General features: G+C 50.4%; 1 protein-coding gene across 2 annotated transcripts in view; it reads right to left on the bottom strand.

Moving 5' to 3' along the window:
• The window catches only part of LOC114040380 (retinoic acid receptor alpha-like), a 30,475-nt gene extending 4,393 nt beyond the window's left edge, over window positions 1–26,082 (bottom strand). The window contains exons 1-5 of one of the 2 annotated variants that reach the window (XM_027858472.1): window positions 26,064–26,082; window positions 25,147–25,704; window positions 7,281–7,429; window positions 5,011–5,152; window positions 2,120–2,280 (exon numbers count right to left, since the gene is read on the bottom strand). In XM_027858472.1, the coding sequence (XP_027714273.1) occupies window positions 2,120–2,280; window positions 5,011–5,152; window positions 7,281–7,429; window positions 25,147–25,324 (630 nt within the window). In that variant the 5' untranslated portion in view covers window positions 25,325–25,704; window positions 26,064–26,082. Of the gene's footprint in view, window positions 1–2,119; window positions 2,281–5,010; window positions 5,153–7,280; window positions 7,430–14,030; window positions 14,538–25,146; window positions 25,705–26,063 lie in introns of those variants that run through there. The other variant, XM_027858473.1, reaches the window with a different exon arrangement.
• Between the last annotated feature and the right edge of the window lie 1,010 nt (window positions 26,083–27,092).

Here is a 27,092-nt window from a genome sequence, read left to right as displayed (position 1 = left end):
CGGTGGACTGAAGCTTTGAGAGGTACAGGTGACTTACTGAGGGTCACAGAGCAGATAACAGCACTAACAGCAATATGCATATAGCACTTCAGGATTTGCAAAGGGCTGTAGATATAGAAAGGAAGTGTGGTGCCCTGGGAAAAACACTGGACTTGAAAACAGGAGATATCTAGGATTATACCACACCTTTGACCCATCTTTGCTGTGTGACCACGGACACGGCACTAAATACGTCCATTCTCCTGGGGGAAGGGGTGGAAGGACACACACAGAATGCTGCATATACTGCTAGATGTGGACAGTGTATCAGGTTTAGTTTAACTGTTTTTCTTTAATACAAGGTAGGGCTCAGTGTGGGGTAGGAGATCACAAAATGACTGTAGTCAGGCATAGTGGTCATCAATAGATCTTTTAAAATAATTTGAAATACTTGTAGTACCAACTTCTTAGAGTTGCCAAAAATCAAAGAATATGATAACATATGCAAAGCACTTTGCAAAGCCTGAACCCTGCTGTTCAGGGTATCCCAAAAATTTTTGTTCAAATTTGGAACGAGGCCCAAAGGGCTATAAAACTGTGCATATCCTTCGACCTAACGATACTGATAGTAGGTCTGATTCCCCAAGAGATCAAAGAAAAAGGAAAAGAATCTACACGTACAAAAATATTTAGAGTAGCTCTTTTTGTGGTGGCAAAGCATTGAAATTGAGGGGATGCCCATCAATTGGGGAATGGCTGAACAAGTTGTGGTATATGACTATGACAGAACACCATCGTGCGTGGGAAATGAGGAAAGGAGTGGTTTTAGAAAAACATGGCAAGACCCACAATGACCTGATGCAAAGTGAAGTGAGCAGAACCGGGAAAACATTTTACACAGTAACAGCAATATTGTAATGATGATCAATGGTGAAAGACTTAGCTTCTCTGATCAATACCATAATCCATAACAATTCCAAAGGACCCACGATGAAAAATGCTATCTACCTCCAGAGAGAACTGATAAACTCTGAGTACAGATTGAAGGATACTTTTTTCACTCTATTTTTCTTGCGTTTTTTTTTTTAACATGGCTATGCTTTGCATGACTTCACAGGTATAATTGATATCATATTGCTTGCCTTCTCATTGGGTGGAGGAAGGGCTGGAGGGGAAGAAAGAATCTGGAACTCCAAAGTTTAAAAACTTTCAAAATAAATAATAGGGGTATGTGTGTGGGTGTGGGTGTGTGTGTGTATGTGTGTGTGTGTATGTGAAGTCTTAGTGCAGTTTTATTAAAGCAGTTAGTAATGAAGCAGTCAATAGAACACTCAGCCTGGAATCAGGAAGAATCTGAGTTCAAATACAGACTGAGACACTTTACTAGCTATGTGACCCTAAGCAAGCTGCTTAACCTCCTTTAGCCTGTTTTCTTATCTGTAAAATGGGGATGATAACAGTATCCACCTCCCAGAGTTGTTGTGGGGATTATGTTTGTTTATGAGGATAATATTTGTAAAAAGCTTAGCACAGTGCCTAGTTCATAGTAGATGCTTAATAAATGTTTCCTTCCCTCCTTTGGTTAAAGATTAAAACTTCACTAAGATTTTTGGGACACCTTGTATAAATGTTAGGTATTATGGGGTTCCCTCCCAGTCTTGCCCTGTGATTTCATCAACATAGGGATCTCCCAGTAAGGAAACTCCCTTCTGCCAATGCAGGTAAAACTTAACCGACAATGATCACATTTGATCTTCACCAGAACTCTGTTACAGATGAGGAAACTGAGGCTCTGAGAGGGTCATTGCCTTGCTGCCTACGTCCACACAACTAGTAAGAGCTGGATGTGGGATTTTTCTGATTCCAAGCCCAGCGCTCTTTGTTCTATTCCACCATCCAGAGTCCACACAGCTCCAGAGGCAAGGAAGGCCTCTGAATCAGGAAGATCAGCCCTTTTTAAGATCAGGGAATCAGATCGATGCCTCTGGCGTCCTCATTCCTGTGCCGTGAAGTTGCCCCCATGCTCCCAACATCCCATTCACCTCCCCATCTCCCCCACCCTCCTCCTGCCCAGCCCTTTGCAGGTTTCAATGCACCATCTCCCCATGTTCCTTGCCCCCCTACTCCTAGATTCCCATACCGTAGTGTATTTTCCAAGCTGGCAGAGGGCAGGAAAGGTTTCCTGATGAGCTTTTCGAACCTTCTCAATCAACTCCTCCACCTCGGGGGTCAGCGTGTAGCTCTCTGAACACTCTGCTTTGGGCGTCTCTTTCTTTTTCTTATTCCGATCATTCCTCACAGCTGGAGAAAGGAGGGCAAAGGAGAGGGGGAATAGGGGAGGGAGTTAGAAGCAGTGTGATGGGTGAGGTCCTTTCATGAGGCCTTGGCCCCCCACCCCAGGGGGCTCCTCATATCTTAAAGAGGCGGGATTTCCTCACCAGGCCAGCACATCTAGGCCAGGCAGAGCTGTTATCTCCTTAGCAAAGTCATCTTTGTGAATGCAAACATGCAAACAGACACACACACACACACACACATACACACACACCCCTACCAACAAAGGGTGAGAAAACTGGTCCTCCAACCTCAGTGCTTCCTCCCTCATCTGAATCAGGAAGCAAGGTCCACATATGTACATACCGTATGTAGCAACGTTTTGACCACGTCTATGGGCCCACAGCTTGGCTGGGCATAGGCCCCAGGCATTGCCGAGAGGCATGGGTATATGTGGGCTTTTGCATCCTCATGCTCTGGGGTGTGCATTTGTCTGTGCACATTCATATCACCTAAGTCTGTTTCCCCAAACTCCCTTTTGTTTTGCTTTTCCTCATCTTCCTCCCCCAGGGCCCTCATACATCCTGGGCCTTGGGCTGAATGATGCAAAGGGTCCCTCTATTCCTGCATCTGAGTACAGCACCTCAAGGTGGGACTGGGAGGTGTCAGGAGGAAAGCCTAAAGGAACAGTTCTCTCAGGGCCCCCTGCAAAGGAAAGGGAATTGGGCAGGAGGGTAGGAATGGGGGGATCTCTCGGCCCATTAGCCAGGGAGCTGACAAATCACCGTGGGCGCTGAGCCGCACACACCACTCGCCTTTAAAGAAGCGATGGGGTCGTTACCAGCCGATTATCTCCGACACACAATCACTCACAGGGCAGGGACTCAGCCGCTGCTGGGTGGGGGAAGGGGGGGGATGACTGAGGAGGAGATCCTGGAGAGTGAGGGGGATGGGGGGTCTGGCAGTCGAGGGGGGTAGGGAGAGGGAGAGAGAGGGAGAGGGAGAGAGAGAGAGAGAGAGAGAGAGAGAGAGAGAGAGAGAGAGAGAGAGAGAGAGAGAAAGAGAGAGAGAGAGAGAGAGAAAGAAAGAGAGAGAGAGAGAGGAGCTAGCATAATTTGGAGATCACTCATGTCGACTCTGCAAATTCAATAAAGTGCAGGAGAGAGAGAGAGAGAGGGCGAGGGTGAGGGAGAGGAAGAGAAAGCGGGGGGATAATTTGGGAAGAGAAAATTGCAGCTGTGACAAGACGTTTATCATTCGGAAGCTTTAATTCTATTGAAATGGCAGCTGCTCAGCTCCAGGGCACAGAGCTCTGGGAAGGCAGGGAGGGAGGAAGGGATGGGGAGGGGGGGTCCCCATGGCTGTCTGTCCCCAACCTACTCCTTTCTCTCTGAGCACATGTACACACTGAGGTGGAGTTGAGGAAAGCCTGACAGTGAGGTAGGATCAGTTCAGAGGTGGATCCCCTCTAGGGGTTTGAAGCTCCCTACTTCTTCCCTCCCTACCCAACCATGAAGGGAGCCTGGGAAAACTCCTGCGTGTGTATATATGGGGGGGGCTTAGATAACAAGGGTAGCAAATCTCATCCTCTACCTCCTGCAGTGAGCTAGCACCAGCACAGGCTAGGGGGGAGGGGAGAAGGGGGAATAGAAGGGGTGGGACAGAGGGGGTGGGGAAGGAAAGGCAGCGCATGCTCAGTCCCAGACAGAAGCCAACACTACATAGTGTCTGTCACTAAGGCTGGGGCACATTGGAGACTGGGAAACTCTGGGCTTCCCAAAGGCTGTAGACTAGACCTGCTTATTCCCCCAGAACTCATGTACCTCGCACTAGGAAAGGCGATGGGAATTGATGGGGCTCTATATATCTGAGTGTCTCTTATCTGCATGTGTCTGAGGCTCTGTACACACGTGTACATGCATCTTTTTTCCACGCCCCCATGCTATATTGGGCTATGGATTGGGGGCAGGGAAGGGGAGTCCTGCTGCTGCTGCCCACCTCCCCCAAGTCTGAAGGTTCTGGCTCCATGACAACAGCCAACGCAGACGGAGGCTTCTGTCAGCGTCATTTATCTCTGACATCATCAATCATTGGTTGCCATAACAACACCCATGATTCAAACACAAGAGGATTCCCCCCACCCCAGGTCCTGCCTCCTTCTAGCCTGCCCTCTACTCAGCCCAAATTCAAACTCCATGTTCCTCAGAATCAGGCTGGGAACCCCAGATTTGAGATGGTGTGAAGTGGAGGAGGGGGTGGAGAAGAAATGGGCTTTTCAATTCTCTTCTACTGGCCCTCTCCCCTAGGGATTCCCCAAGAGCTCTTGAGTCTCTGGGGCTCCAAGTCTATGGTATTCCTACCTCTGAAGGGAACTGTGCTAAATGGAATTGAGTCCCTCTCCCTCCCGGCAAGGTCATAGGTAACCCAGGTGTCCCTCCTGTATTTCATCACATGCTAAACAGTAAATATAAGCAGGCTAGTCCAAGAAAACAGCTTCTACACACACACACACACACACACACACACACACACACACGCACACATGTACATTCCTTCCCTTCACTGACAACTCCTTCATGGAAAGCTGGGCTTTTCCCTCAGCTTTGCCCCATCTCCCCTAGCCCCACAGTTCCTCCATTGCCTAAGGGCTGAAAGGGAAACCCAGGTCACAGATTGTACACAGCATCACACCCTCCCTGTTTTGGCCCCAGAATGCCCAGGCTGTGGCAAGTGAGGGTGGCAAGGGGTGGCACTCACACTCCTTGGACATGCCCACTTCAAAGCATTTCTGTAGTCGGCAGTACTGACAGCGATTTCTCGTCACCTTGTTGATGATACAGTTCTTGTCCCGGTGACATGTATACACCATGTTTTTCTGGATACTTCGACGAAAGAAGCCCTAGAATTGGAAGAAGAAGCAAGGTTGAGGGGGTAGGGTACAGAGGTCAGCAACCACAGAGCAAAGGTGGGAAAGAGGGGCAGATCCCCATCTGTGGCCTCTGGGCGAAGACAACACAGCATCTCTCCCCCCCTCAGTCTTCTCACCACCTCCCCCGGCAGAGGAGCTCCAGGGTCAGGAGAATGTGATTCAGCAACGAGAAAAGGAACTCCCAGAGGAGAAACCCAAAGGCTGCCTGCTGAGGCTGTCGCTTCCGCCACTGCCCCTCCAGCCTCTGGCATCCTGAGCGGCTTCTCCTCTGAGGAACCAGCCCCAAGGTAACGAATGAGTCAGGGAGGGGTGTGGAGGGGCAGAGATGGGGCAGAGGCAGAGCCCACAATCTTGGTGGCTAAGAACACACTGGCAAGCAGGCACAGGCACAGACTGACGCACAGTAAGTAGATATACAGGCACAAAGGCCAGCAGGCAGAGACAAACCAGTGGGCTGGCAGGCAAACCAACAGAGGCAGACAGGAAGGGGGCCAGGCAGACAGAGGCAGGCAGGCAGAGAGATGGACAGACAGACAGAGAAGGGGACAGACAGGTAGAGAGGTGGGCAGAGGGACAGAGGTGAGCAAACAGGCAGAGAGGTGGGCAGAGAGGCAGAGAGATGAGCAGAGGGGCAGAGAGATGAACAGATGGGCAGAGGTGGACAGACAGGCAGAGAGGTGAGCAGAGGGACAGAGAGGTGGGCAGAGGGGCAGAGAAGTGAGCAGACGGGCAGAGAGGTGGGCAGACAAGCAGAGAGGTGGGCAGAGGGACAGAAAGGTGAGCAGAGGGACAGAGAGGTGGGCAGATGGGCAGGAAAAGCCAAGAGGCAAGCAGGAAGAGGGACAGACAGGCAGAAAGATGAACAGACTAGGGCACAAAGACAGATAGATAGGGGGCTAAAATATAGATTCACAGGCAGGCAAAGAGACAGACAGACAGGGGCAGAAAGACAGGGACTAAGAGAGACTAGAAAGAAGGCAGAAAGGCACACATACATGGGCAGACGGGCATGCAGGTAGGACCCACACACATGACATGAAGGTAGGCAGGTGACCACACACAAACACACTTGCATTCCCAGGTAAGACCCACATAAGATATAACATATGCCACACATGCATGCACACACACTAATACACAAGCACAGAGAAGGCAGTCTGAGGCCTTGGGCTCTGCCCTTGATCTCTATCCCCAAGTCCACAGGTTTAGAGAGGCCCAGGATTAGAGAACTCAGCTGTGTAACTTCTCAGGCCTGACTCCTGTGGGAGCTGGAGGCCCTGGGGAGGGGAAAACAGTAGAGACGGTGTGCACTGCAGGATGGTGGGAGTGAATATGACTGTGCCACACTAGGTGTTTCTGAGGGGTCCACTCCCCATTCCAAGAGCCAAATCTAGAGTAATGGGGTAGGAATGGGGTCTAAGTGGGTGGCTGTGGGGCTACAGGAAATCAAGATGTGCTGGCACTGGGGGAGGGGATCCTGGTAGCCAATAGCTTTAGCATTTTTTGAGAGTAGGGTAGGCAACTCCCCAAGGGGTAGCTCTACACCTCCTCTCACTGGGCACTCCTCCTGCCAGGTTATTCCAATAGGGTTCAGGCAGGGCTGCTGGGGGAGGCCTCCTGGGTCTCTTGCCAAGAGCAGGTCAGATGCCAGCTCACCATAGTAACCCCAGGAGCAGCAGTGGCGGGTTTTCACCCTGCCAGCCAGAGGCATCAGCCTTGGGAATGCAGCCTTTAGTGGAGAGGGAGAAGACCACACTTTGGGCCTAGGGGCCTCTACACAGGGCAGGACAGGAGGCAGTCTGAGGAGGTGTTTGAGGGAAAGGAAGAAGTCAAAGAGGTTGACTATAGTTGTAACCATACATCTATTCCTTCTTAAAAGATCAGGACATCCCTGTTCATCCCCTTATCATCTCTCAAGGAATACAGACGGGACAAAGCCAAAAACAACCAACCCCCTTCCCCTCACACAAATCAAATTATTGAGGGGTACAGACTATAACCAGGAAGGAAGGGGGAAACCTATAGACATCCTCTGTATTTCAAAGTTATTTCTTCCCCTCATCGTTCAGCGATGGTCTATTCAATACACCTAACTCACCTTACAGCCTTCACAGGCACTGACCCCATAGTGGTACCCCGAGGACTTGTCCTGGCAGACAAAACACGGCTTGTAGATTCGGGGGAGGGGGGGTGGGGGGGGGGGGCTGGGCACAATCTCCTCCGAGCTGCTGCTCTGAGTTTCAATGGCTGAAAGGTTTGGCAAGAGAAAATGAGAAAGCACAGGTTAGAAACCCTAGGCTCCAACCATCATTCCACAATACCTTCTGATAACTTAAGACCCCCACCATTCTCATAGGCAATATGGTAAAAATATGGGAAAAAGCATGGGATTAGAAAGAAAAGGACCTGAGTTTGAATTCTAATTCTTTTCATCACTACCTGTGTAACCTAGGGCAAGTCGTCCCCTTAATGGGCCATAACTTGCAACTCAAAATCTATAATTTATGAACCCCACCTTCCAAACTCTCCCTGGCCTCATTACACCCTGGTGACCACACAGTTCTAGGAGGTACTAGGCAGACCCAGACCAGTCAGACACTACCTTACACAATGTCATCACAGCTGGATAAAGTATCACTTCTTGTAACCTCTATCACTCACTGGGTCGGAGTGATCACCTGCTGAAACCCTTTCTCATTAATTCTTCTCTCCTTCCATATAGCTAGGAAGGAGTTAAGGCAAGATGGGAAGAGGGGGGGGAGGGCCTGAGTCTGGACCAGAGGAAACTGGGGTCAACAGGATGTTCAAAGTCAGTCCACTCCCCCTCCTTTCTCTGCTTCCGTTCTCTAACCCCCCCCCCCCCCCCAGCCCCCCGGCCCCCCCCCCAGCAAATAATTCCCTCCCTCTCCTCTGGCCAGGAAACCAAGGAGTAGAGCAGGAGGGCAGAGACACTGCTGATCTTCCCCCTGTCTCTCAGCTCTTGGCCTACTGAATGGGAGAGGGATAGAGGCCCCCTAACATTGACCCTAGGAGTGTCCCTTCCCAGGAGTCAGAGATTGGGAACCCTGTTGGTGCCCTCTACCAGCCCACCAGCCATGTGTAGATTTGTGTTGAAGGCATGTGTTGGGATGTTGCCCCCAAGCCAAAGTGGGGGGGACAAAGGGGGCTTGTTTCTACTCAATGGTCAGTTTGTCTTAGTCTCCTTACTGTTTAGGATTCACTCCACCACTCCTGCTATTGAGTTTCCAGCAAATGGGAAGGTGAGTAACCTGTTGGGGTGGCAGCTGGGTATACAACACAGGCCAGATTCTCTACAGCCATACCGTCTTCCTAGGGGGTATGGGGCAAACTTTAAGTATATTTGAGGTCAGGAGATCCATGTTGGGGCTCTTGGAGTCCAGGTGGGAGGGTGGGGTAGTGGCAAACTACTGCAATGATAAAAAGCAAAAAACACCTCTCCTACTCCTTAGGATCATCTGTTTTCCATTCCTGCACAGCTCTCAAACCACCACCATCCAATGGTCATAGTGTCCAGCCTCCTTCCTCTGTGACAGTCCTCTTTCTGACCCCCAGCCAAGTCAGATAGTAGAATACAGAGGGGGTTTGCCAGCATGACATAAAGGGAATTCTAGCCCCTCAAAGCTGAACCTTTATCACACCTAACCACTATTCTATCTACAAAGCTCTAGCAAGAACAATTATGTGAACCCGCAACATGATAATGTCCAAAGATGCAGGTACCCCATTAACATTACCATGTTACTGCCAAAAGTCAAAAGTCTCTCTCTCTCTCACGGCGCGTGCGCGCGCGCGCGCGCGCGTGCACACACACACACACACACACTCCATGGCTCTCCAAAACTTCATGCTTGATGAGAAGGGAAGGGATTGGGTACCAGGAAATAGAAGATACTAGCCCATTCCCCTTCTCTCATCTCAACCTCATCAATGATAGACCTCTTTCTCTCTGGGGGTTGCCAGGAGGATGGAGAGAAGGGCACTGTGCCAGCCCAGCTGGCTAGGGCCTACAATCATCTCAGAGAAAGGCATCAAGACCCCAGACACCATCCTGCCCTAGTCCCCTAACCTGGAACGTTAATGGTTGCAGAGTTCAATCCCTCCATCCTGACCTCAGTTTCTCCTACACACTGGAATTCAATGCAGGAAAGCACATGAAACTTTAGATCTCCTAGGGCCCTTCACCCCACAAAACTGTCCTACACCCTGCTTCCCTCATCACTTCCACTCTTCCTTAGCCCTAGACAAGTAAATCAGACAGACAGGGAGGCCTGAGAACAGCTGCTTGGGGAGGGGGGACTGCAAGGGGGGTGAGGGGCCGGGGTGAGGCTGGGGGGGGAGGGGATCTGGACAAAGGAGTCCTTTGTTGTGCTAACTTTTTCCAAGACGCAAACCAGCAACAATAGACAATCCAGCCTGGAGAAGGTGGGGGGGGGAGCGATATCAAGGACAAGGGGGTGTGGGTCCCCACTGCTTGACCAGGAGCCCAGCATTCCAACAAGCTGAGGGACAAAGGCGATGACCCCTCCCCTCCTACCCCACCTGGCCTTTGGCCTCCTGGCCCCGCCTCCCCTAGGGGACCAGACCCCCCCCCCAAGAGCCACTTTCTGCAGAGGATTGAAAATGGTCGATTCTCTATGAGGAGAAAAGGCAGAGAGAGACAGAGACCTTGGGGAGCAGAGGAAAGGAGACCGATGAAAGAGGATGAAGAGACTGCAGAGAGAACTGGAGGAAACAGAGAGGGGGGCATAGGATGGGGAGGGAGAAACTGATGATTTGGGGAAGGTGGGTATGAGCAGAGGAAGAGACACTTCTGAAAAGTGATGGGGGGGGAGGGGAAATGAGGAAAGCAAAGGCCAAGCAGAAATATGCAGCAAAGGCAAAGTCCAGAGGGTGTTGGTGGAAAAGAAAAAATTGCTTTGGGGAAAGGAGGGGTGAGGAGAGATATAGAAAGAAAGCAAGAGAAAGGGACGACTAAACAGGATAGAGACTGGCTTCCAACCACTTCTTCACCTCAAGCTGTAGCAGTTTCTACACCTCCTTATATACCCTTTGCCCCACTTGCATACGCACACATTTTCTCTTCTCTCCCCCCCCCCCATCCTCCCCCCCACCACACACACACACACACACACCCCTCGAGACAGAATCTCCTGCCTAGTCACCCAGGTAAGCCCAGCCCTGCTCCTGACATAGCCACCACCTCTGAATCTGAAGGCTTGGCCCCCCTGCATTCCACTCCCTCTTCTCCCCAGGTTTATTGCCATCAGATCAAAAGAAGAACAAGCAGAGGGGGAGATTGGTGGGTGGTGTAAGGGACTAAAGGGCACCGTCCTTTCCTCTCTCCACCTCAATTTTCCTTTTCTGGCCACTGAAAGAGGAGGGAGAAACTGCATCCATCTGTCCTGTGGGCCACTCTATCTTTAAATATACCTCCGTCCACCCAGGAGACCACTTTCCTGCTGGAAACATCATAGAGCTGTCAGCCCCAGGGAAGAAACAGCTTACTATCTCACTTTCTCTCACTACCCATCAAAGCTCCCCCCCCCTTCCCCAGAGAAGGGGAAAACAGAGATTAAAGGAAGGATAGAACCTAGATCAAAGTCCAGAACTCAACAGAGAACTAAGGTGTCTTGATTCCTAGCCAAGGACAGGTTAGGCTGTGGAGAAAGGGGGCATCTTCCCATTCAGGTTTGGAAGAAAGAAACTCCCTGGACTGGCCCCTGTCTCCACTACCTCCCTACCACCCCTCAGAGGGGCCAGTTTCCTGAAGATCAGCAGGAAATCGGATGGGCCCTTGGCCAGGACCTCCCTTTCCCTCCCCCACTCCAAGTCTGGCTCCACTGCTATTCCCCACTCCCCAGCAGCCCCCAAGGGGAGAGGGATAGGTCTCCAGAGACCAGCCCCCTCCCCAAATTCCCTAGCCCAGAAAAACAGAAGGGGGTAGAGTATGAAAATGTGCGTTGGAGGGGGGCAAAGGGGGAGGAGGACGGAAGAGGTCGGGCCTATCTGGGCTAACTCCGATAAGCATCTCCCCCCCTCAACATTCCCCCCCTTCTCCCTGGGGCTCCCACGTGCTCCACATTCTTGGATGTCTGGGAGCAGGCAGAGGCGTAAAGCAGTCCTGAGTGTTAAGGCAAAGGAGGAGGGAGAAACATCCTGTCCCTCCAACATCTCTACCCATCTCTATATGTCATCTCTACCCCCCAACGGGGGTGGAATAAGGGGACCCCAGTGCTCTAACCCCAAGTCCATTACCCTTTGGCAAGGTAAGAATCTTCACCAGACCCCCACCCCACCCCCAGCCTGGATGACTCCTCCCACTCCCCCATCAGAGGGAGAGGAGAACTCTCAGTTATCAAGGGGGTAGAACAGATTATAATAACAGGAGCTGCCCAGTCTTCTAAGTTTTGTGTCTGTTGTTGTGGGCACACGTTGTGCCCTTCCTGTGAAGGCATCTGCCCCCAGATCCCTGTTCCTCTTGACCTCAACTTTCTGCTCACAGCTGACCACAGCCTTTCTTCCAACTGGGAAAGTGGAAGGGGAAGGGCGTGATGAGTCTAGGAAAGCTAGGTCTAGGCCCCTTGCCCTCTGGATAACTGGCACACACCATGGATCTGGGATCCCAGGGACAGAGGATAACATTGCCAAACCTGGGACAGCCCACGGCTCAGCTTTCCCATCCATTTGGGGACAATATACCACAGCACAATCTACCTCTCTACTTACTGGATACTTCAAAGGGTAAGGAGAGGGAAGGAAACTGATACTGTGGTGGCCCAAGACAACCTGACAAGGAAAACACAGACACTCAGTCCCCAACAATTTCGAGGGGGAATCCTTTGGTGATGGGGGGTGGGGTGGCTAGGAGGTGGAATGAGCCATCAGGGAAGAATAACAACTTTAAACAGCCAGGTTAAGTCCAGCAGAGTCACCTTCTTCCCTGAAGTTGGGAGTGAGGCTAGTGAAAAAACTTCATCCTGAGTTCTCATTTCTTCCTCTGCCTCACTCCAGTCCCCACCCCACTCCCATTATCCAACTAAAGTCAATAAGCAATCTCCCCCTCCCCAAAGCAAAGCCCTCCCCATCCACTGGATTCCTGGATAAGAATCAAAGGTCAGGGGCCAGAACAATGGGAAGAGATGGGTAGGGTGGGGGTGACCACAGCCTGGGCCAGAAGATCAGGATGACCAGTGCCAAGCCAAACCCCGTATCCCCACCTAGTGAGTCTCTAAGTCCGATATGGGTGGAAAGGACTTTCTCACTCCTTTTCCAATTTGCATGGTCCTTCCCCTTCCCCATCCAGGAATGCCTTTCTCTTAAGGAAGGGATCCCCTCTCCAGCCTAAGAAAGAAAGAGGGGAGGGGAGGTGGGCAGGCAGGCAGGGTGGATTGGAAGTGAGAGGCAGTCAGTACTCCAGGGAAACCTAAGAAGCCTGAGGGAGAAATCTGAGCCCATCTAGCAAAAACCCCCAGGAGAGGTCCTTCACACCCAGGTACTCTGTACACAGAGACACACAGCTGGGCACAACATACACACACAGGTGTACACACAATACAAAGCCTGCACAATACCACACCACCACCCCCAAGTGTGGTGGAAGACAAGCTGTTTTTGTGTCATAGACCCCTTTGGCAGTCTGGCGACGCTTAAGGACTTCCTCAGATTGTTTTCAAATTCACAAAATAAAATACTACAATGGAAACCAATTATATTGAAATAGTTATCAAAGTATTAAAAGTTCCAAGTTCACATTGCCCTGACACCTACCCAAGGACTATCCAAGTGGATTAAAGACTCCTGTTCTAAAGGGTCTAAAAGGTCTCATAATACAGAAAAAGAATAGGCAGTTGGATGAGATGGCCTCTAAAGTCCAAGGTCTAGACATCTATGATCCTAAGAGAAAGGATGAATACCAAGGAGGAAGTGTTATAGGTAGGAGGTAACAACTTTAGTGTGTCAGGGGAACAAGCTGATTTTCCCCATTGGGAAGAAGAGTAGAGGCACCCCCCATTGTCAAAAGGATTGGAGTCATCTCCTCAACCTTCAAAATCTTCACTAATCACTTTGCTTTCACATGCTGACCTGTAACCCCCCCTTCCCCCACCCTTCAACATTCCTGATACCCTGGGTGAGAATAGAGATGGTCCAAGACAGAAAAGAGCTATACGAAAAATTCCAATTCTGCTCCAAATTTTGTGCCATACTCCCCTACTGGGGGAGGTGTCCTCCCACCTTCCATTGGAGGGGAGGGAATAATGATGCTCAAGAGCACAAAAGAGACCAGTCAAAGAAAAGGGGCTCAGTCTATTCCCACCATGCCCCACTGGGTACCAGGCTTCATTGAGATGTGGGAAGAGATAGAAGGGTTAAAATAAAGTTCTTTCTGGTGCACACTCTCATCCTTCCAAACAATACACACACCAACATACTCCCCTGACACCCACATTAATGAAGTGTGAGCTATGAATTGGGAGCAGCAGCTGTCACCATGGAGGAGAAGGGGGTGCCAGTTTGGGGGTGGGGAGATCCTTTTCCTCTGAGCATGACAGCCCCTAGATAGTAGCCCTTTGCCCTCCCCCAAGTTGATATCACCCCTTTAGTTGGGGGCAAAATCATTGACAGGGATCTAAAAGGGGGAAAGGTGCCCATACTCCTCTGCAAAAGGAGGTACTGGGGTGGCAGGGACAGAATTGTCCAGTGAAGTGTCCAAGTTGAAGAGAAAGAAAGAGAAGACCAGAAAAGTGAGGTGTCCATAGGTAAGGTCAGGCTTCCTATCCCAAGGCCCATGGGGCACCCTACAATAGGAAATGGGGGTGCTGGTACCTACAGCGGCTCGAGTTGTTCCAAATCGGAGTCCGGAGTGGGGTGGAGTAAGGGCCGGAGGCGGGAATCCCCTTCTCAGGGAGCAAACAGGCCCGGCTCTGATTATAAAAATCCACCACAAGAAAGGGGTTTGGGCTGGGGGTGAGCACCCCTACATCCACGCTCTCATACATCTTCCCCGCAGCGAGCAGAGAGAGGAGGAGAAAGATTGGGGAGGGAAGTACCCAGCAGGGAGGTACTTCGAGGAGGCCCCCCCCCACTCACTCTCTCACTCCACTGGCCAAGGCACCATTCGAGGAGTACGGCCAGGGAGCAGCCGGCAGCTCTCTAGCCACAAAGTCCCTGAGTTCAAATTCCACAGCAGCAGTGACTGCTACTCCACTCTTAGGTGTTGGGGGGACGTCTCCCAGTTCCTCCACAGAATGACCAAAGGAGGACCCCCCAAACTCAGTCCAGCAATTTCACCTCAAGAGGGCCCCCAGTCTCCAGTCTCATGATGTCGGGTGGATTACTGGGGGGGAAGGTCAAAGCAGAGGCAAACTGCTCCCCAACTCCCCAGGCTGAGACGGGGGGCGGGAGGGGGCAGCCCGGAACACAGGCGTTTTAGGCGCTTCCTCCTGCTGGCTTGCTGCTCTCGATCGAGTGGCCTGCCCCCCTGCCCAGGGTGGGGGCGTCCGTCCGCCTTTCAGGAATCAGCTTTCTCCTCCTCCTCCTCCTCCTCCCAGAACCAAGGATTCCCAGGTCACGGTCGGGGTGGAGACCCTGGCTCCGACTCCTCCCTCTGCAAGGGCCCCCTAGTCTTTTCCCTCTCGCAGCCGCTCTCCTGGGCTCCCTCTGGGGTTCTAAGAGCCTCCGCAGCAGTCCACCACTGGGAGGGGGGCCCTTCCCCAGCCCGCCCCCTACTCCTAGTTCCCTCCCCCTGGACACCCCTCCCCCTCAGCTTGTCCCAGCCCCGCCCCATCCAGGTTCCGCCCCTTTAACCCCTTGGCTGTCTGGTAGGTAGCAGTAGCAGCAGCAGCAGCAGCAGCAGCAGCAGCCGCCACCGCCACCACAGAAGCCACAGCCATGGACCAGACCAAGCAATCCAGAGGAGAGAAGAGAAGGGAAAGGACTGGATGGGGCGGGGTAGCGGCTCACTCTGGTGGGGGAGGAGAGGGAAGAGGGAAAGTCACAAGGGGAGGAGGAGTACAGACAGTACAGAGGGAAGAAGAGGTAGTGATAGGGTGGAAGGGGAAGGGAGGAAGGGAGGGAAGGAAGGAGGAGAGGAGAGGACAGGACAGAGGACAGGGCTGGAGAGGACGGAACAGGAAAGGAGAGGGTAGAGGTGTTCTGTCCTTCCCCAGCCACAAGCCTGGGTTCTGGTTCTGAGACCCCTAGATGGAGAGCTCCGTGGGCTCAGCAGGCTGGCTGCGGGTGGCCCCGAGGGCATACAAGGGGGTGGTCCCGGTGCCCTTCTACATAGAAGGCCCGGGTCCCAGACTCATTTGCCTAATGCAATGCGGGTGAACTTTTGCTGAACTCGCCCAGCACTGGTGCCTCACATCCCAGTGACAGACCCACCCACTCACCCACCAGACAGCACCCAGTCTATGCCCGTGACATCACGCCCCTTGCCCACAGCCAAAGAAGTAAGTCTGGCCAGTTCCCAGTTCCCTACCCATTCCCACCCACCCTTGAGGTGGGGGAGGGAAAGAGAGGAAAGTATTTTAGGGGAGGGGGGCGGCATGTATGTGGCTTTCACACATGTGACATCGTATGCCTCAGAGTATAGCACTGTGGCTTGGCATGTGAATATCGGTGAGTTGCTTTGACACTAAACTTTGACACTGTGAGACCTGCAAATATTTGGGGGAATGCTATTTGCATATAGAGGGAAATGATGACCCCTCCTCTCCACACTGTAATATCTGACATCCATGGCAGGAAAGAAAGGGTCCATCCATTGTCTCCCTCCCCTTCCCAAGTCCTTCAGACTCCTTGCTTTACCCAGAAAACTTTTGTACACCAAAACTCTAGGCCTGACAAGCTTCTCAGATAGAAAGTACCCTTAACTGTAGGGGAGGGGCACAGAACAGAGTTTCATTCTCCCCCTACCCTACCCCCATCACTGCCCTTAATCTTCTCAACCAAAATAAATGGGGTGATGAAAGGGAAACCTTGGCCAATTTGGGTGATCCACCCCTTTCTCAAGAGGCAGATACTCCTCCCAGAGGACAAGGTTCTTCTGTGTCCTTATTCTATCCCTAGTCCCAATCCTATCCCAAGAGGTTATGGCAGTGGAAATCACATAAAAGCTATTCCAAGCAGATACCGAAATCTTAGCACTGGCTTGATATCCCTAAAGACCTTGCCCAGCTCTATCCACCTGCTGTATCTGACCACACTCCTCAACAGTGCACTGGACATTTTTGGCCATGGAGCTGAGTTTTGAGTTTGGGTCAGGATTCATCCATCCCCATCTTTCCATTCCCACTTTTACCACCTCAGTTTAGGACCCCATCACATCTCCCCTAGGCTGATGCCTAATTAGTTTCTGCACCTCCTGTTCTTCTTAGCCTCTCCAATACATCTTTCATTAGACTGAAACCTAATCTTCCTAATGTATCTTTAAAATGATTTACTCTTTCAGAAGGATTGCAAACTATTAAGAAAAATATGAACAAATGCTCCAGATCACTCATAAGAGAAATGTGCATCCAAAATAGGCTGAGGTTTTTTACCTCAGATCAAGAAAATTGGTAAAGATGACAAAAAATGGTAATGGTCAATGTTGGAGGGGTTATGAAAGGAAGGCACACTAATATATTTAAACTGTGAATTAGCCAATCATTTTAGAAAGCAATTTGGAATTATTCAAATAAAAGATGCTACAAAGTCCATGCCCTTTGATCCAGAGATTCCATTGCTAGGCAGTGGAATAGCAAGGAGCTTAGTGGCAAAAACGAAGCTTCCATGTACACCATAATCTTTATGGCAACACTTTCTAGTAGCAAAGAACAGAAAATAAATGAGATACCCGTCAACAAGACAATGACTACACAAATTATGATACACAAATAATGTAATATATTACTGTGTTGTAAGATATTAAGAATATAGAGAAACTTGGGAAGAATTATATGAACTGATAAAAAGTCAGCAGAACCAGGAAAACAATATGCTTAATGACTACAGCAATGTACATGGGAGGTATAACAAAACCATAAAAACTGAATGCTATCCCAATACATTGACCAATGTATCTCATACCCATTAGACTGGCAAGATTGACAAAAAAAGGAAAATGACAAATGCTGCAGAGACTCTGGGAACACAGATACATTAATGTACTGTTGGTAGAGTTGTGAACTGGTCCAGCCACTCTGGAAAGCAATTTGGAACTATGCCCAAACAGCTCTTAAATTGTACATACCCTTTGACCTAGCATTACTATTATGAGGTCTATGCTGCAAAGAGAGTAAAGAAAGAGGAAAGGGTGCCATATATACAAAAATATTTATAGCAGCTCTTTTTGTGGTGGCAAAGGATTGGAAACTGAGGAGGTATGCCCACCCAGCCACTGGGGAATACCTGAAGGAGTTATCATATATTAATATGATGGAATACTGTTGTGCTGGAAGAAATCATGAAAATCTGGAAGACTTGGATGAACTGATGCCAAGTGAGATGAGCAGAACCAGGAGAACAGCTTACAAGACAAAAACATTGTACAGACAACCAACTCTGAAAGGCTTGGAAATTCTGATCAACACAATGACAGACCACAATTCCAAAGGACTAATGACAAGACATTCTCTTGACAGAGAAGTGATGGTCTCAGAGCATATACTGAGACATTTTTTGGACATAATGCAGGAATTTGTTTTGCCTGACTATATGCGTTTGTAACAAGGGTCTTATTTTTCTTGCTTTCTCAGCGGGAGAGGGAAGGGGAGCCCGGGAAGGGGGAGATAAGGCATATCTTCATTTGAAAACAAAATTTAATTAAAAAAATAACAACAACAAAATGAAGTGACTAAGTTTCACCCAAAAGAAGAGATAGGAGAAAGCACCTCCTCTGCCTTTTTGCAGAAGTCAGGGACCATGGGTGTGGTACACTGTATAGAATGTCAGAATTTTTTGATATGTTGGTTACTTTTGCTCAGCTCAAGTGTTATTTCCCTCTTTTCAATGCTATCTTGTAAGGGATGGCTCTCTGGGAGGAAAAAAAGGACAGGATACATTGGGAAATGTAGATGATGTAAAAACAAAGATATCAATTAAAGTTTATTTTTTTAAAAAAACTATGTTTCCCTGTTCAAAAGGGGAGCTCCCCAATACCTACTGAATAAAGCTCAAATTCTTTATCCTAGCATTTGAGGTCTCCCACACTCTGGCTTCATCCTGCCTTTGCAGTCTTGTTTCACATTCCTGCTTTATGTTCCAGAACAGAAACTGGGTTCAAATCCCAGTTCTAGCACTTGCTACCTCAGAAAAGTAAATCTGGGGACCTCGGTTTTCATTTTTGAAAAAAGGGGGGGGGGGGGGGGGTGAGGTTAGACTGGATGATCTCCAAGGTTGCTTCCGGCTTGAAGGCCTATCCTGTAATCCTGAGACTCCCTGTTGTACAGCTCATCCTGTCCCTTTGCCTAAAATAAGCTTTCCCCACATCCTTTGAAGTCCTTACCCTCCCTGACCCCCTCTAAGCTACATGAGTGCCTGCTCCTTCCCCAAATCTCTCATACCACCATTCAGTCCTCTGCTATGTACTTAATCACATTCTCATTTGCATATAGAGCTCAGACAGCTACTGTAGAGTAAGGTCTTTGAAGACAGGACGGTGTCAGAGACTGTGGTTTACTGAAAAGAGAACCGGATTTGGAATCAGAGGACAGGAGTTCAAGTCACAAAGCAGAATTGTGTGGCCTTGGGCAAATCACTGAATGTCTCAGAGGCTTAATTTCCCCCGCTGTAAAACCTACTTTACAAAGTGGTTGTGAAAATCAAATGAAATATTTTTCCTCTTTGCATCTGCCCCACCCCGGCATGACACACAGTGTCAATTTTTTTAAAAAAAATTTAATGAATTTGAATCTAAGGATCTGCCTCAATTCTACGCTGAGAAGATCCAATCCCCACTAATTTCCAGTCTCAGAGCACCTGAGAGAAGAGAAGCAAATAAAAGATGCCTACTTGGGGAAGAGAAGAGAAAGTCTCCCTTTCCAGGAATGAGCTTTTCCTGGCTCCAGGCCTTGTATACCCCACTCCTTAAAGAGCAAAGTAGGTCACTTTTGCCCCCAGATACATGCTCCACTGACTTGGAGAGAAGCAGAGTGGAAGCCATCCCGAAGAGGAGTTTTCCTTCCCCCCACTCCTCACCCTAGTATACATTCTGGTTCCTGATGGGGGGCCCCCCCTCCATCCAAAAGAGAAGGCTGGGTGGGGTGGGGCCTAGATTCCAATCCCAGCTCCCTTCTCTTCACTCCACCTGGGTTAATCAGTGTTAGGAAATGAAAGGTGAAAGGGTCTCCTCATTTAAAACCCCATTTTATAGCCTCTGGCTGACTTGGCATTTTGGACCCCATGAATGGAAGGGCTCTCTAGGCCATCCCCACCCCCACCTCCCTCCATCCCCTCAGCCCTCAGTGCCTGCTCTCCTATTATCCTGGGGAAATAGAGAGAGGGCTAAGGGGAGGGCTACGGGAGACAGCTAAAGGAAGGTTGGAGGAAAGGGGGTGGGAGGCAGTGTCCAGCAGGAGGTGGTGAAAAGGAGGAAGGAATGAGCAGACATGCACTTTTCAGCATGACTACTAATACTCAAGAGTCCTTCAAGTCACTTGAGACATTTTCTCCACAGAGACACACACAGAAAGAAAAAGATACCTACACAGAAGGGGTGTGGCAGAGAAAAACCTCAGGCCCTGCTAGCTAGCAACTCCAGTTCCTCTATTCAGTCAACAAGCACTTATTAATTAGCTACTATGTGTCAGGCACTGTACTAAGTGCTGGGGATGCAAAGACAGCAAAAATGGGGTGTTCCTGCCCTCAAGGAGCTTGCAATCTACATTCTTGTTTATAATCTTATACTACCACCACAACCCAAAGGAAAAAGCCTGTGACTCTCAAAGCCTTCTTCTTCCTGTAAAGGGGAAGAGGGATGAGCTATACAAACTCCCAGGGGCAGGTGTGGACAGATTTGGTGGCATGGGAGTAGGTGCTGACAGATTTTATCTGCAGCTTTCAAAGAAGAAAGTAGATCTCTTCTCCCTCCCCTGGTCTCTTCCTTAACTCTCCCCTCCTGGGGTGGGGGCCTCCAGTCAAAAGAGAAGGGGGAGAGGGGTGGGGCCTAGGTTCTACCTGGCAGAGAGGGGCTTCCCCTCCTTAGCCTTCCAGGAGATCAAGGGAAGGGAGGAGCAGCAATCTATCAGTAAAAGGACCAGGACAATGGGAGAGGGTGGATGAATGCCTATTTGGGTATTTCTTTCCCCCTTAAATCTGAAGGGAAGATAAAGGTAACTTCTCAATAATAACTCTTTCCCTCACCCAAAGAGTTAGCCCAACTATAGATGCCCTAGGCCCCTTATTCCCATTCACTTTAGCTCTGGTCAATTAACAGATCAAATGAGAATCTCCCTTATCTCTTTCATCCTCTCACTATGAACTTGGAACCCTTTCATTAATCCTCAAGTCAAGTTTGGAGTGAATAATAAGGATAAAAATAATAATCTCAGGGTAAAGAGCTGGCCCAGTGATTTAGCTGATATGAGAACTCCCAGGTGAGGAAGCTTCCTCCACTAATGCAGGGCTGCACTTCTCTGCAACTGAGTTTCCTAGAGCACTGTGAGGTTAAGTTGCTTGCCCATCTCATAGATACCAGAGGCACACTTGAACTCAGGTCTTTCTAGAGTCGAGGCCAGTCTCTATCTACCTCCCAGACACAGTTAATATTTACATAGCATCATTAAGATATGCAAAGCTTTTTGCATAGATAATCTCATTTAATTCTCACAACAATTCTAAAGGAAGGTGCTAAATATATTATCTCCATTAAATGGATGAGACCCTATCAGATAGAACTGGAGGCATTATTACTTCATTTTACATAAAATTAAACTGAGCCACAGAGAGATTAAAAGACTAGCACTAGCAAGTGTAAGAGGTAGGATTTAAACCCAGGTGTCCCCTGACCACAAGTCCAATCTTTTCCCCACTAAACCATAGGGCCTCTCTAGAGTGTGAGAGAAGGAAGATGAGTACTTGATGCTTTTTCCTCTCCCCCAACTCATACAAAAACTGGACAGAGGCCAAATACACAATTCACGGATACCGACCCCCCTACCCAATACTCAAATACCAAGGAGCCAGAGCAGACCTCAAAAAACACAGCCAAAAACCCATTTGGTTGAGGTCTTGTCACCTAACTTTCCTCTCTTTCTGGCCTCAGTTGCCTGCTTTGTTAAATGACAAGGCTGGACCCAGTAATCACTAAAAATCCTTGAGTCTCTGGCTTACAGCCCTGGTTCCTCTGCCCAGAGCCCATCCCTTGCCTCTTCACTGGGGCCTTGATTTGGAAAGGACACCTGCCTGAGCCCTCTGGAAGAAGCCAGACAGAAGATGGAAGGACACTCCTTCCCCCCTCCCCCCCCCCACTACTTCCCCCCAACTCTTCCTTAGGGAAGATCAGCCACATTCAGGCTTTGTTCATACCTGACCACTTCCTCTATCGGCTGTCCTCAACTCAATTCCGCCCCTATCCCTTCCCACCAAGAAAGAGGGAGAGTAAGGAAAACAAACAGATCTGTCTATTTTCTGGAGTTCACCCCACTCCAGGGTAGACTCTTGTCTAAAGAGGTTACACTGAGGGCCACTCTGCTCTTGGGAAAGAGGGGTTCTCATCTTATTCTTCAAAATCCCTGTACCAGCAAGTGGCCAGAGGCTCACGGGGAGGAAAGGTTGGCTTTATAGCTCCCCTAAGAAGTACAGGTTCTCCCAAGGCCACCAGACAGCATCTGCCTGGCTTGGGAAGGCTGCCTCCTAAGGATGCATGAATCTTTTATCAGCCACGCTTGGATGCATCCAGCTAGAGAACTTCCATCACAAGGCAGGGGTGTAGGGGGGTAGGGGTGTAGGGGGTGTGTGTGTGTGTGTGTGTGTGTGTGTGTTGGGTCTGGGGGGGAGGAGCTGGGAAAGGTAGGCCCCTGCAAACAAGAGTCACACACCCCTCACCCAGGGACCCTCACTCTAGTCATAGGGAGAATCTCCCTTCACAGCTCCCCAGCAAAATACCACCAAGTCTTTCCCCCATTGCTATATGTAACAGACACACACAGCTGGGTGGTTTGGGGAACGGGGAAAGGAGGGAGGTTGAAAATGGTCATGGTGTTACTGTTTACTGCAGGGGTTGGGGAGACTCCTGGGGAAAAAACAAAACTGGTGGGGGGTGGGGTAGAGAAACAGGAAAGGGTATTGCCCAAGTATGGGTGAGGGGACCCTACCAGGAAATTACAAATCCACACCTCTTTCTTCCCACTCATCTCCCTCCCCTGCACCCAGAGGAAATGGTTCCCAGGGTGGGGAGTAGATCGGGGATCCCGGAAGCCACCCCCTAGTGCACATCATGAAAGAGGAACCAGCTTGCAACATTCCTGGGTAAGGGGGAAACCTCTTCCCAGGCTGGCATGGGAGTGGTCATGGGGTAAGGGAGGCAAAGGCTAGGCAGAATGTCCTTCTCTAGTGGCAACTGAAGACCCCCATTCCCCCATTATGCAGCATCCAAGGGTTTGAGCCACTACTTTTCTGCCCATCCCATTCTAGAAAAAAGTGTCCCCCCAGACACTTGGGCACAGGTCCCACTGTCCAATGGAAGTGCCAACCTGGCAGGAAGGGGAAGCCTTAGAATTTCAGCTCCTAGAATGGGGGCAGTGCCAACTCAGTCCAGCTTCCCCCTCCCAGCCCCACCTCCAAAGGCGTCAACTATTCAGGACAGACACCAGATACCCAGATAAAGCATAAGGACTGCAGGGGTGGGTGAGATGTAAAATAAAAGACCCCTCTCCCCAATCAGCTTGAGGCAAGCCCTTTAAGTTTCAATACAGAGCAAAGTATACAGAGTGAAAAAGACAGGTGACAATGAGAATGGAGAGGGACTGAAGCCAGGTGATAAAGGGAGACTTGGGAGGGGGGGCAGATATCCAGAGTGGCATTCAGGCAGCTTCCTGAGCAGGGCTAGGGCTATCCCTCTGGATACTCAGAAGTATTCCCTCATCCAAGCTGGAAACATGGAGAGTGAAGTTGGGAGAGGAGTACCAGAAAACGGCAGACACATTTGTCCATTTCAATTTGATTTATTCAACAACAAGCATTTATTAAATGCCTACTATGTACAAGGTACTTCAAAGTCCCCTGGCTGTGGGGGGGAAGCCAGGAAGGAGGATGAGACAGAGACAGAGACAGAGGAGGAGCTCTAGGGAAGGTCAGATGCTGTGGGCAGCTGGCCAGAGCGAGTAGGGTGGCATCATTCCAGGGTCAACTCCAGGGACAATGAGACTCCCCTGACCCTAGGGAGGAGGGTACTTCCCTGACCCAGAGAAAAGAACATTGACCCAGGGCAGGGAGCAGAGGGCAGTGTTGCCAGGTGCCCCACTGGTGCCAACAGGAGAGGCAGTGGGTGTCTGGGGCAGTGTTCATCCTGGGCAGGCCAGGGAAAAGCCATGTGGGATGGAGGGAGGAGGGAGAACAGGACATTTCCCAGGTCAACAGCTGCCCTGTCCATCCATCTCCCAGCCTCTTTTCCCTCTTCTCCCCGCCCGGCCAGGCCCCAGATCCCTCCCCCTCCTGACTTGGCGTTGTGCCCAGCTCGGCCCTAGGGGCCAGAGTTACAGTAAGAGGCCTGGCAGGCCTCTGGTCTGAGCTATGCCAGCTGGCAGCCACTACTGCCACCTCCCACTACCTGGCTTCAGACAGGCCAGGGGTGGAAGAGACCCCCACCCAGCCAGTGCAAGACTCTCATGGGAAAGATAGAGAGGAAGGGGAAAATGGGGGGAAAAAAATCAGAGACACAGCAAAAGGGAAGAGGGAGGGGCCTATGTCTTTTCCTTGCAGCCCAGCCCCCGTCCATGACCAAAGCAGAGCGTTCCTCCCTGCCCCCCAGAGCTCTTTCCCCCACTGCTGCCTAGTTCACCCCAATTCTCATCAGGTTTACACTACTGCCTCCCTCCCTTCACACTCCACTCAAATAGGGGAATTAGCAGCGAGGTATGTATGTAATGGAAGGAGGGGGCAGTTGGCCTTCCTCCTCCACGCTTCAGGCACCCTCACAGAAAGACACCTGGTACAGGGGACCCTGAGGATAAGGATAAGGGAGGAGGGCATGTGGCTGCCTCTCCAGGTCATGATGCTGTTCCCGCCAAATGTCGAGAGGTTTGTTTATCTACCAGGGGCCTTTGTCTGCTGCCAACCAAGCTATTTATAAGATCCTCAGTGATGAGGCGAAGGGGGGTAAAGTCGGGGCCGAGAATGCAACACAAATGGCCCGAACCTTTCTGCAGCCCTCCAGTCCAGCACACACTCAGGCAGAGTCCAGCAACCCACAGCATAATAAGGATCCCTATCTAACGCCTAAGATATGACCCCTGGAAGCTTCAAAGGGGCAGCAAAGTAGCATTCCCCACAAAATGGACAATAATAATAAATAGTATTTATACAGTACTTTAAGGTTTGCAAAGCACTTTATATATCTTATCTCACTGGAATCTCACAACAACCCCATGAGGTAGGTGCTATTATTATCCCATTTTGTAGATGAGGAAACTGAGGCTGAGGGAGGTTAAATGACTTCCCTAAGGTCACACAGCTAGTGAGTGTCTAAGGCAGGATTTCAACTTGAGTTTTCCTGATGCCAAATCCAGAGCACTACTCGGTGTACCCCTTAGCTCCCTCAATAGCTGAGTCCATTATTAACCAGTCTTTCCTTGCCACCCTCCCCATTGACTAACACCCCGCCCTTTCCAATGTTTGTACACAATGAAGGCACCACAAACCATCCCTTCACGGAGCCCTCATGAGAAGCCACCGGGTTCCCCTGTGATATCTGTGCCCTCAATCCTGCCCCCGCCCAACTCCCGCTCTGTCCCACAACTTACTGGCTGGTGATGGAGTGCTATATCCACTGACAGGAAGCTGGTGCTGGATACTTGTCAGAGTGCCAGGTGGAGAAAGTCCGCCCAGCATGGGAGGGAAGAAGAAGGCATAGTGAGGCACCGGGTACCCGTTAAGGTGCCCACCCCCAGGCGTTGGGCATGAGCTGCTATTGCTGGCCATGCCCCGAAGAGAGTCAGAGATATAGACAGAGAGTCCAGCTGGGAGGGTTTGAGGGGCTTCTGGCTGCCCCTTCTCAGCTCATTGGGGCCTGGAGTTGGGAGGGGTTGTGGGTAATCAACCCACCCCCTCTTCCTGTCCTGCAGCTGAAGAGGGCAGTGCCCAACAGGGTGATCTTGGCCTTCTGAAGCCACCGCCCAAACCAGGGGCAAGGTGGGAAAGGGAAGGGAGGGCGCTGCTCAGGTCGGCGGTGGCTAGGATAAGCTGGAATGAGGCTTGAAAAGCTGAATGGCACCCACCACGGCTGGCTGCTGGGCACAATACCCTCACCTAGATGAGCTCTGATGATGCTGGTGCTGCTGAGGAAGCCATGTCTTCTGATGCTGAAAAGGAGAAGACAAAACAGGTGAGTAGGCACAGAGAACAGGGCACAGGGGTTTTCTCCATGGGGCTCCCCCCACCTGGGCAGCTGGAGGTTTTCCTGTGACACTAGGCTAAGCAGACAGATGGCACAGTGCCTGCCTGGCACAGACAACTCGGGAGTGGGGCCCAGATACTGCAGACGAGGAGGTGGGGGTGAGAATATTCCCACAAAGAGCAGAACCCAAACCTTCAGGAGACACCTCTCATCCTAATGTGGCCAAAGGGCCTGTTGTGCCTCGAAGGGGGGAGGTTCATGGAGATCAAGAGGAGACCTGGGAAAACACAGCTGGACCCAGAGATCTCTCCAAAGAAGGGTTACCTGAGGTCACAGATGCAGAGAAAGCGTGGAGATGGTGGAGGTAAGCGAGGGAGGGGAAGGGGGAGAGAAGCTGCTTCCCTAAAGCATGGTACTTCTCAGAATCATGACGCAGCAGCCCTAGGGGCCTCTTACACCACTTCCCCCACCCCAGCCCCCGAAATCCAGGGACCTAACACCCTGGATGTTTATGTCCTAGAGGCCCTGCGGTGGGAGTGGGGATGTTCAGCCTGGAGAACAGGAAGATTCAGGTGGGCCACAGAGCCATCTTCAAGTATTTGAAGAGTAGCATGGGAAATGGGAGCAGAGGGTATTGTTGCTAGGTGCCCCACTGGTGCCAACAGGAAAAACAGTGGGTGTCTGGGGCAGTGTTCATCCCAGGCAGGCCAGGGAAAAGCCATGTGGGATGGAGGGAGAAGCAGTGGATGGAAACTGTCAAAAAGCCAGTATAGGCTTGATGAAAAAAACCATGCTAACAATTGGAGATGCCCAGAAGAAGAATGGGCCACCTAGAGAATGGCAACTATCTCCTCACTGGAAGTCCTTGAGCAGAGACTGGTTGAGGAGAACCCAGAGATTTGCTGGTATATTCTAGAAAGGATTCATTTTAAGTGGGGGACAAGCTAAAGGGCCACTGAGGTCCCTTCCAATTGTAAAATTCTATGATTCTGGGGTCATTTTCATCTCCCAAACTTAAAGTAGGTACAATAGAAGCAGAGGATTTCTGTGTTTTTAGCTTCACTCCTTCATTTTACAGATGAGGAAACTGAGGTCCGGGGCTGGCAAATAACTTGTCCACAGTTACACAGCTTGTAAATGACAAAGCCAGAACTTGTACTCAGGTGTTCTGATTATAAGTCCAGTCTTTACCCTTCCTCACACATTAAGAAAGGTCACTGGGGGGGAGGGCAGCGAGGTGGCTCAGTGGATAGAGCCTCGGCCCTGAAGTCAGGAGGACCTGAGTTCAAAGCCAGCCTCAGATGCATAACACTCACTAGCTGTGTGACTCTGGGCAAGTCACTTAACCCCAAC

Source organism: Vombatus ursinus, unplaced genomic scaffold, assembly GCF_900497805.2.
Source record: "Vombatus ursinus unplaced genomic scaffold, bare-nosed wombat genome assembly UNPS02013047.1, whole genome shotgun sequence".
NCBI classification, from domain to species: Eukaryota; Metazoa; Chordata; class Mammalia; order Diprotodontia; family Vombatidae; genus Vombatus; species Vombatus ursinus.
The sequence above is the reverse complement of the archived record's forward strand: the minus strand, read 5'-3'. Positions and strand labels throughout refer to the sequence as shown.